This window comes from Thamnophis sirtalis, unplaced genomic scaffold (assembly GCF_051295495.1).
Source record: "Thamnophis sirtalis isolate CommonGarterSnake01/CBP01778 unplaced genomic scaffold, rThaSir2_p1.2 scaffold_13, whole genome shotgun sequence".
NCBI classification, from domain to species: domain Eukaryota; kingdom Metazoa; phylum Chordata; class Lepidosauria; order Squamata; family Natricidae; genus Thamnophis; species Thamnophis sirtalis.
The window spans coordinates 663138-673540 of NW_028261393.1; the positions used below are offsets into that span (position 1 = coordinate 663138).

General features: G+C 56.5%; 1 protein-coding gene across 4 annotated transcripts; it reads left to right on the forward strand.

Moving 5' to 3' along the window:
* The first annotated feature begins 1125 nt into the window (after positions 1-1125).
* Positions 1126-5581, forward strand: FOSB (FosB proto-oncogene, AP-1 transcription factor subunit). 4 transcript variants are annotated; one of them, XM_087727291.1, is made up of 5 exons: positions 1126-1266; positions 2500-2817; positions 3894-4001; positions 5096-5311; positions 5345-5581. In XM_087727291.1, the coding sequence occupies exons 1-5, from the start codon at positions 1126-1128 to the stop codon at positions 5579-5581; spliced, it is 1020 nt and encodes a 339-aa protein (XP_087583417.1). The 4 variants fall into 4 exon arrangements, with proteins under 4 accessions (XP_087583417.1, XP_087583415.1, XP_087583416.1 ...); XM_087727289.1 differs by having other exon boundaries at positions 2500-2859; positions 5096-5581; XM_087727290.1 differs by having other exon boundaries at positions 5096-5581.
* Positions 5582-10403: the final 4822 nt, after the last annotated feature.

A 10403-nucleotide genomic window follows, 5' to 3' on the forward strand; every position in this document is an offset into this window, starting at 1 on the left:
TTCCATCCCGGGGCAGCGCACATTAACGGCCCTGCGGGGGTACAGTAAATACTCCTGCCCCTGGCTGGGGAGGGATGGGGGGGGGGGCGTCGAGGCGAAGAAGGGCGCCCGCTCGGTACCCAGGCGAGAGATTCGCCTCTCGCGTCCTGCAGCGCTTGGCTGCCGGGGCCAGAGGAAGTTTCCCCTCTGCGCTCCATCCCTGCTGGCCGCGGAGCTTTCATGCCGTTTCTAGAATATAGTAAAACTTTCTATTAATACCCATCAAAAGCCCCGCGCGCTCAGAGGGCGGATCAGCGCGGCTGCTGCGGCCGCCGCTGCCGCTCGGCTTAGCAGAAAGGGATTCCCTCTGACGTATTGCTAAGGATACCAAACAAACACACACAAGACCAAATATGGTTAATTGCGTCACACAGGAACACCCGGGGGCGGAGCGAGGGATCCCCTGCTTTAGCGCTTGAAAAAGACCCCCTTGCCGGGGGCGCCGGGAGACCCTCTTGGGCTGGAGAAGTCGCAGGGACCGGAGAGAGCAACCGCTCGAGTTTGGGGCGCGGAGACGGCCCGGAGCCCGGTTTCGGCGACCCAAAGGGTCTTTTCCTATGTGACGTGAGCAAGGACTCGCCCCCTTCCTTGTATAAATAAGCCACACTGCCGACCGCGCTTCATTCATAAGATTTCACCCGCGACGGAGACGGAGCTACGAGGGACCCCGGCGGCGGATCCCCCTTTTTGCCTGCATCCCCGTGGCCGCCGCGATCTGAGCCGAGGCACCGGGCTTTGTAAGCGTTGCAGAACCGGAGGCAGGAGCGCTCCTCCCGGGAAGCAGAGGACTTGAGCGGACGCTTCCACCGGCGGTGCCCAGCCGCTGCAACACGTGGATCTAGGACCGGGAGACCCCCCGCAGCTCAGGGCGCCGTCTCCCCCCCAGGCACTGACAGCCGGAGGGGGAGGAAGAAGGATCGGCCAGCCGGCCCCGCTCGGAGGAAACTTCGCCGGCCCGACCTCGCGGCGAAGGGGGCGGCATTTTCGGCCGGCCGCTCGCCCGCCGGCTGGCCCCGCTCGCCCCTCATCTTGGCTTCCAGGCGACCGCCGCGCGGCCGTGGCCTCCTGCCTGGCCCCCCGGGGGAGATGTATCAGGGCTTCCCCGGAGAATACGACTCCACCTCCCGGTGCAGCTCGTCCCCCTCGGCCGAGTCCCAGTACCTCTCCTCGGTGGACTCCTTCGGGAGCCCCACCGCCACCGCCGCCGCCGCCGCCGCCTCCTCGCAGGTAAGGGACCGGGGCGCCCGGCTGCGGGACTTGGGGAGGGGGCTCCCTGGAGGGCGGGAGCAGCGCGGAGGGTCCGATCCCGGGGGGGGGAGCTTTGCGACCCCCGCCTTTCCTTTGCCCCCCTCCCCCAGGTAGATTTGGGGGGGGTCCGCTCGTTTCGCCCCCCGCCCCCCGCCCAAGTCCCCCGCATCGTCCGCTTTCAACTCTTCTCCCCTTCCCTCCACGCACGCGCGCTGGAGGGGAGGCGAGAACGCGAGCGAGAAAGGGGGGCGGGGTTGTGCGTAACGCATGACGTACTGGAACGCTCCGTGCTGACGTGAGGCACGTACGGCGCGTTTTCCTCCCCCTCCTCCTCCCCGAAGCGCGCGGGTTATTTTGGAAAGCTGGCCCGCCCCCGTTGCTAAGGGGAGGGGCGAGCGCGAGGGCTGCGCGGATTGGTCGAGCGGCTTTCCAGCCGCGCCCCCCCTCCGAACCGCCCCTCTGCCAGCTGAGTTCGCAGCGCTGCCCGGGATGGTCCCTCCGCGGGCGGGAGGCTCTTGCGGCGAGGCTACCTGGACGGGTGTCTGCCTTGCCGGCCCTGCCCGGGGGGCGCCCGAGGGCTGGCTGTTTGGCTCGCCTCCCCCCCGGTCGCCGGGCCACCTGCCCGCTGGGGATGATGGGTCTCGAGGTGCAGCCCTGCCCGAGGGGGCGTCTGCCTCCGGATTGCGCTCCCGTCTCTGCCCGGCTCGGGGGACCTTGGGGATCCCCCGGGTCTGGAGAACGGAGCCAGCCGGGGTGGCCGCCTCCCGGCCCGTGCACGGAAGGTCTTGCCTCCCCGCGGGCTGATCTTGGCTGGCCAAAGCGAAGCCCCCGCCCAGGAGCGCTCGGAGTCCGAGCGAGCCCCCGTCCTCCACCACGGCTTGACAGAACCGCCTTTTGGCTTCGGGAGCCAGCGCTGAGCTCTGGTTTGCGGGGCTCCCTGGCTGAGGATGCGGCTGTAGAGCGGGTGTACCTGGGTACCATCCTCCCCAGCCGGTGCCTAGGACGACATACCAGTCCCTTCTGCCTGGTTCCCGCCCCCCCCTCTCCGGGTTTGGGATCCTGCATGCTGGATACAGGAGCAATGCAAAGGGATCTGCTTTGGAAACCTGTGGAATCACCTTGGAGGGGGGGGGCAGTGCAGCCAGGGAAGTGCTCCCTGTTCTCCAAAGCAGACCCCCCTAATGAGCACCTAACCCCTTCGCTTCCCTCCAGGAGTGCAGCGGCCTTGGGGAAATGCCCGGATCTTTTGTGCCAACAGTCACTGCTATATCCACAAGCCAAGACCTCCAGTGGCTGGTGCAGCCTACCTTGATTTCCTCCATGTCTCAGTCGCAACAGCAGCAGCAGCAGCAGCAGCAGCCGCCTTCCGGGCTGCCCCCACCCACAGTGGACCCCTATGACCTGCCCGGTCCCAGTTATGCTGCCCCGGGAATGGGTGCCTATGGAGCTGGCCCTTCGACTGCCCCTGTGCCTGAGGCCACCCCGCCTCGGTCCAGCAGGGCCCGGCCCCGAAGGACACGTGAAGAAACGGTGAGCTGCTTTTCCTTCCTCAGCCAGGAGATCAGGAACTCAGTTCCCTTTGCTTATTTGAGATCTGGTGTGTTGGAATCTCCCAGATTCCCCCTTTCCAAATTGTCCCCTTGGAAGTTGGGATGTCTTTTTTGGGGGGGAGAGGAGGGCTTAATATAGGTAGAAGTGGGGCGTCCTGAGGACTTTCCTCCCCCACATCAACAATCCATTCACCAATGAAAATCCATTGTGCGTGTTCTTACAAAATGGGAATTGTGCAGAGTTAACACTGGTCACAAAACCACACGTTCACCTCCAGAAAAAAGGAGCCCTGGCAGGCGGCCCCCTTCCCAATTCTGTTCCCTAAGAAGGTCCTGGGAGGAAAACAGGGATTAGGACAGTGCTAATATTGCTAATATTATTTTGATTTGACATGCCTTGAGGAGGAGATCTGTGTCATAACGCAGGCACCTCCAACCTTGGCAACTTTAAGACTTGTCGACTTTAATTTCCAAAATGTACTGGCTGGTAAACTCTGGGAGTTGAAGTCCACAAGTCTTAAAGTTGGCAAGGTTGGAAAGCTGTAAGGCACACAGACGCTCTTGAACTTCATTTGTTTTTAAAATGTTACCACCCCTCCTGCCCCAATTTAGAGCCTTATCAGTTTAGAAATACACTGTGTTTAGTGGTTTTATAGCCCACCTTACCTAAAAGGGTGGGTTACAAGGCTTAAGGTTATGAAAAACAAGCCTAGGAATAAATCAACATGATAAAAACAAGCCTTAATCATAACACAACCCGTGAAGACCGAATGGGGTTGAAATAAATTTGCTTTAAAGATCTTCAAAAGCCAGAAGTGTCCCAGTAGGCAGACTGGCTGGCTGGACCTTTCTGTCCTCCCTCCCTGTCTCCCCCTCCCCATCTATCCGTTATAAAGGGTGATGACACAGTTCCATCTTCTCGTACACATTTTGGGGGTGCCTTTAACTTGCCTCCCTCCCCCCCCAGTTGCAAGGAAGTGCCAGGAGCCCCAGGAAGCCTCTGGCCTTGCAATGGCAGCCCAATGCCTGACCTGCCTCTCTTCTCTGCTCGCACAGCTGACCCCCGAGGAAGAGGAGAAGCGCCGGGTCCGCAGGGAGAGGAACAAGCTGGCGGCCGCCAAGTGCCGGAATCGACGTCGAGAACTGACCGACCGGCTTCAAGCGGTGAGTTTTGATGCAAACGGGGGGGGTGAGTTAGTGTTATCCTTGTTCTGGCCTTAATAAAGCCCCCAGGAGGGGAATCTGGCCTTGTCCCTGCGGGGACTGCATAGCGCTTGCCCCATGGGAGGTGGGGGGCATGTTGTAAACTCTCCCTTTTCCTTGAGGCTCTGTGGGAGCTCCGTCCAGGCTGATCGTGTCCCTCAAATGTGATCCCAACAAGTCAAAGGGTTTGGCTGCTTGGACTTTCCGTAGGCAAGGAGCCAGTTTTCAGGATAGAACCCAGCCTTTGATCTACTGCAGTGGTTCCCAAACTTGGCAACTTTAAGACTTGTGGACTTCAACTCCCAGAATTCTCCAGCCAGCAGAGCTGGCTGGAGAATTCTGGGAGTTGAAGTCCACAAGTCTTAAAGTTGCCAAGTTTGGGAACCACTGATCTACTGCAAGCCTTGTCCTTAGTGGAGAGGAGGTTTTACCTTGAATTAGAATAATTTGTTCTTTCACTTCAAGGGGGTTTCTGTCCGCAGAGTCCAGTCAAAAAGTCAAGGCTGCAGCCCCCACAGCTGCCATTGCAGCTCCTAGGAAGCTGGCAGCGCCGTCCCTTGTGCCGATGCTGGTGCCGCCTCGACTTTTCTGACTACACTTTGCAGAGTTTCCTGAAAGTTTGGGGGTGATACTGCTCCACCAGTCCACTGAAGTGGAATGCTCCCCCAGGGGGGGAGACGCTGCTGGGGCATCGCTGGGGCCAAGGAAGGGGTCCCCTTGGACCTTTTCCTTCTCCTGCGCTCATAGGCCAGGATTCGGTGGGCTCTGCTGCAGCAAGCCCCTCCCCACTCCAGATCCACAAATAAGGACCCCCAGGGGAGCCCAGGCCTCCCCCTTGCAGAGACCCCTGGATCCCTGGGCCTTAAAGCAGAGGGGAACCTGGAAGGTGGGGGGCGGGAGGGGGGAGGTGAGGAAGGACCCCAACAGTTAACGCTTCCCTTGAGCGGCGTCTCTGATGGGCCTGGAAGGAGGAGACCAGACGGGCCAACCCACTTGCCCCCCCTGGGTCCCGGCTGCTCCGGCCCTGGCCTGACCCGGTGCTGCCTCTTCCCCAGGAGACGGACCAGCTGGAGGAAGAGAAAGCCGAGCTGGAGTCCGAGATTGCGGAGCTGCAGAAGGAACGGGAGCGGCTGGAATTTGTCCTCGTGGCTCACAAGGGCACCTGCAAAATCCCCTACCAGGAGATCACGGAACTGAGTGGGCAGCCCGGCCCCTCGGCAGAGGTCAGCGCCCTGGCCATGCCGGTCAAGGAGGACCCGTTTGGGCCCCCGGCCTCCTACTCCTCGGTGCCCCTCCATTACCAGCCGGCCCTGGGCGGACTCCCGGCTGCAGCCCCAGCCCCGGCGGAGGTAGCGTTTTCTAGTTCTTACTTTAGCCATGGTGAGGAGCTGACCGACCCGTACCCGGTTAACCCTTCCTATACGTCTTCGTTTGTGTTCACCTACCCAGAGGGAGCCACCTGCGGAGCCAGCCACCAGCGGAACGGCAGCAGCGACCTTTCCCCGGACTCTCTGAACTCCCCCTCGCTCCTTGCTCTGTGACACTCAAACCCACAACTTGCGCCTTTGGGTCTAGCCTGCCAGCCCACCCGCCCCCTGCCAACGCTGGGCCGGGTGAAGGGGGCCGGAGCCCCAGTGCGCCTGGGCACACCGCTAACCCGCTCTGCTGCAGCTGCGGCCACTGCCTCGCGATGCGTTCTCAGTCCCTCCTTGGGGGTGCAGGACACAGCGAAGCCCCTGGTTGTCCTTTGGACCTCTCCTCGGCCGGTTCCCATATCGAGAGGAGAAAGGAGGACTTTTCTGGGGCGTGAGCCGGATCCCCCTCCTCAGAGGGTGCCCAGCCGGCCTTTTCTCCTGGAAAAAAAGGATTTGCCTTCTACTGAATTGGGACGCTTGATGGATCTGGACGACGCCATTTCCCTCCACACTTCATCGCTGTTTCTGCCAGTGGGGGATGCCCTGCGGAGAGGAAAACTCAAGGGGGGGAGACCCTCCCTGTGCTGCCCCCACCCAGCTTGTGTCTTGTGGTGGCTTTGTGAATGTGTTAGCTGCATGGTTTTAAAACAGGCACTTTATCCTTTTCGCTAGTCAGCTTCACATCCTGAGTGTTTGATCTCTGACGAGAGTGTCTGATCTCTCTCGGGCTCCGTTTCTACAGGATCTGCTTCCACTAGGATAAAAAAAGCCACATTAAGTGGCCAATCAGGGCAGACTTTTTGTGGATTATTTGGGCACATTCCTGCTGAAAGCTTTTGCCACGTTAAAGTGGGCCAAACCGTTGCAGCCTTGCTTCTTAATTTTGCCCATGAACTTCTGCAAATGGCAAGGCTGCTCTTGGGGATCGGGGTTTTCTGAGGTCGAGGCGATATTTCTTCAGTGGGCATTCAACTCTCTCTCTCTGAAACCTTCAGCCAAGCAAATTAATTGTGCCATCGAGTCAGTGTCGCCTTTAAAGATCTACTCCGGTTTCCAGTTTTGGAAATGGGAGTGATGGCGATATAAAAAAAAAAAAATTATCTGGGGGGGGGAAAGGGCTTTGGCTTTGAGACTCCAAAGGAAAGGGGGACCTGCAAAAACACACACACACACACCCCAAAGCAGCTGAGGCTTTTCCTGCAGTGCTGTTGTAGGGGGACTGGCCACTCTCTTCCAGGCCCAGGAGGTGCTTCCAGTGAGTCCGGCCATCCGGTGGGCTTTCTGCATTCTCTGAAAGGGATCCACTTCCCTTTGGCCACCTCCCTCACTCAGTTTCTTTGGTGGGCAAAAGCAAGAAGGGTCCTAGCTTCCAGGAGGGGTGGGGTGGGTGGGGGGGTCGGCCTGGGTGACAAATACTGTGAAAGGACCTCTGCAAGTGACCGCTTGCCCTGAACCTGTGAACTAGGTTTCCGCTTCCGCCAGCTGGACCTCATTGCATTCTCCCACTTAGGATGGTCAGCTGCTGCCCCTCTGCTCTCCGGCCAGGCTTCTGGGCTGCCCACCTGTCCCAAGAGGGGGTCAATCTCTGCTGCTTTAGACTGGTAGTGTGGGATGTGACCCCTTCGATTCTGCTCACTGCCTCCCCCTCCCACGGCTGCTTTTCCAGGCCTGTGGCACGTAAGCTGGTTCTCCTGGCCAGGAGGCTTCCTTGCCCCACCCCTGGGAGGCCTCTTGGGCCAGCCAGACCCAAGCTGTGCCAGGTGCGCCTTCTTAGGGAGCATCAGCACTTCTGAGCCTCGCACCCAGGGCCGCTTTCCATTTTGTGCTGGCGGCCCTCCGCTGCTCTGCATTTGTGGGGTGTTTTGTGCCACCTGCTCTGTTCTGTGCCTCCGGCTAAGCTCCCCTCGAGTGTCTTTCTGGACTGAGAGAGCTGCTGTGCTGCTTCTTGGCTCCCCAGAGCTCGCCATGACGCTATACAGAAAGTTTCCAAAACTTTTTCTTGCGACCAAGCTTTGGATGTTGTGTTTTTCTTTTTTTAATTATTATTTTATTTTTTTAACCTATGGACTTTTATTTAACCAGCCTTTTTTAAAAAAACAAAAACAAAAACAGATCCTCGCTGGGGTTGGGGGAATATTTTTATTTTTAATTATTGTTATTTACCCCTTTCGTGCTGTAATATATTTTTGTGTGATGTATTTGATGAAGCAACCTGAGGGCCAGTAGAGGGAAGGTGAAGTTTGGCCCCTGCTTTGGCCCTCCTGTCCTGCACTTAACTGGTCAGCAAAACAGCAAATAAAGACAGCTTTGAAAAAAAAATGCACTTTTTATGATGAATATATGATCTATTTTTTCAAATTCATGTAAAGAAAAAAAAAAACGAGGTGCAATAAAGGATCTCAAGCCGTAGATCTGCCTGGCTTTCTCCACATTGAGACGCGACTGCCGGTTGGCGTCCCCCTCGGTGTCCCGGGTGGTGGGCTTGGGTGAAGTTGATACGAGGCCCTTGCAGGGGACTCTCTGGTGTCACCCCAGGATCCATGGAGTCTTTGTCACCCCTGTTAGAAACAAGGACGTTTATTATCTGTGGTGTCTTCTGCTAAAACTTGATCTCCTGGGATTGCCGAGTTAGATTCTTGTGGCACATGGAGGCTCCACTTAGCAGGGAAAACCTATGGTGAATAAGCCATCCTTGCATAGAGAAGAGGGCTGCAGGTTCTCATGAGAAGCGGCTGGCTGTTGCCCCCACCGCCTCCTGCCCAGTCTGGCCTGTAGCTCTCGGTCTCCCTGCAGATCTCCCACCCCAGAGCCACCCAGTGTTGCCCCCCTGCTCACTTTAACTCCCGAGTATGGATGACGGTGGCCACCAGCCCTGCCTTGTCCAGCAGGAGCAGCGGACAGCCCAGTCAGTCCGGATTAACGTATTCCCTTGCAGCCTCTTGCAAGTTCTGATACAGGTAGTCCTCAACTTACAACATAGTAATTGCTTGAAATTACAGCATTGAAATAAGCAACTTAACGATTGGTTTTTACACGACCACTGCAGCATCCCGATGGCCACACGATCAAAATCCAGACACTTGGCACAACCGGCATGTACTTAGGACAGTTGCAGTGTCCTGAGATCATGTGATCCCATTTTGCGACCTTCTGACGAGCAAAGTCAATGGAGGAGCCAGATACACGTAACCGTATTACTAAATTAATGGCAGTGATTCACCCAGCAACTGTGGCAAGAAAGGTCGTAAAATGGAGCAAAAACTCATAACTGTCTCTCTTAGCAACAGAAATTGTGTGTGGGGCCTCAATCGTGGCCATAAGTGGAGGACTGCCTGCAGTTTCCAGTTGTGGTTGAGGTGTTGTGGTCCTTGGGCTCCCTCTGCTGGCAACTGGATGGAGATGGATCCACAGGCCAAGTTATTTTGGACGTACAAAGAACCTCTCCCCACCCTTCCCTCTTCAGGTCTTCCAACCGTCCTCATCACCCCTGTAACTGGGTCCCTCCACTTGGCAGCCCCTCATTGTCTTCTCTTTTTTCCACCCTTCGAAGCATCAGAGTTTGGTCCTCGTGAGCTCTCCAACCTTGGCAACTTTTAAGCCTGGCGGACTTCAACTCCCAGAATTCCCCAGCCAGCTTTGCTGAGTTTTCTGAATTCTGGGTTTCATTGCATCATGATGCAATTTGGCCAAGATGAAGTGTTGTGGGCTCGTTCCTTTAATCTTGCTTTCCCTCCAGGAGATCCAAGCGGCACATATAATTATATCTCCCCCTCCTGTATTTTCCCAACCACCACACTGAGAAGTAGGCGCACTGAGTGAGGAGGAGCTGCCCCGGGATTGAGGGGTTTCTGCATCAGGCTTTCCCCACTCTTCATGGGATCCACGCCTCAAAGTCCTGGGGAGAATCAAGGAAGGCCGGTGGGCACAGGTGGCACACGGTTTCCATCACCATTGGCAATTCTTGTAGGCCAGAGGTTTCCAAATCGGGCAACTTTTAAGACTTGTGGACAATTCCCAGAATTCCTCAGCCGGCATAGCGGGAGTTGGAAGGGACCCCGGAGGTCTTCTAGTCCAGCCCCTGCTCAGGCAGGAAACCTTATACCATTTCAGACAAATGGCTGTCCAGTCACTTCTTGAAAACCTCCAGTGATGGAGCACCCACAACCTCTGGTGGAAAGCCGTTCCACTGGTTAATTGTCCTTAATATATATTAATTGTCCATATATAGAGCCATGTAGAGAGCCGAGGTGGCGCAGTGGTTAGAGTGCAGCACTGCAGGCTACTTCAGCTAACTGTTATCTGCAGTTCAGCGGTTCAAATCTCACCGGCTCAGGGTTGACTCAGTCTTCCATCCTTCCGAGGTGGGTAAAATGAGGACCCGGATTGTTGGGGGCAATATGCTGACTCTCTGTAAACCGCTTAGAGAGGGCTGAAAGCCCTATGAAGCGGTATATAAGTCTAATTGCTATATATATACATTTCCTGGGAGTTGAAGTCCACAAATCGTAACCCCTGCCCACCCCTGAGGTAAACAACATTTCAGGAACATCGTGAGGTAAATTCTACATGGCGCTCAGAGGAAAAAGGCGGGAAAGAAGGAAACTCCCCCTTTACAGTCACAGCAACCAATCACAGCTCAGATTCCCTCACACATTGGGCAATCAACCAACCAATCAGCTACAACAACCGGTGTGTTCTCACTCATAGTCCAACCTTTCATTGCTCCAGCTATTAAACTGGACGTCTTAATAGGCGCCTTCTTCTTCTTTACGGCCCCCTCAGATATTGGAACACAAGTCTTCAAAGTAGCCACGTTTGGAGACCCCCGTTTTAGGCAAAAAAAAAACCCACCCACCGCCTGTGTGGAAACTCAACCACTTGCCAGAATAAAACCAGATTTACTTGCACGATTCTGGCGACTTGGGAGAGGCGAAGGGCCTTTGGCTTT

What these genes read in the sequence shown, in the direction of transcription:
- FOSB (XM_087727289.1), top strand. Translation starts at nt 1,126, where the DNA reads ATGTATCAGGGCTTCCCCGGAGAATACGACTCCACCTCCCGGTGCAGC. An exon ending in CCGCCGCCGCCTCCTCGCAG is followed by an intron (nt 1,267 to 2,499) that starts GTAAGGGACCGG and finishes GCTTCCCTCCAG; the next exon opens with GAGTGCAGCGGCCTTGGGGA. An exon ending in GCCAGGAGATCAGGAACTCA is followed by an intron (nt 2,860 to 3,893) that starts GTTCCCTTTGCT and finishes CTGCTCGCACAG; the next exon opens with CTGACCCCCGAGGAAGAGGA.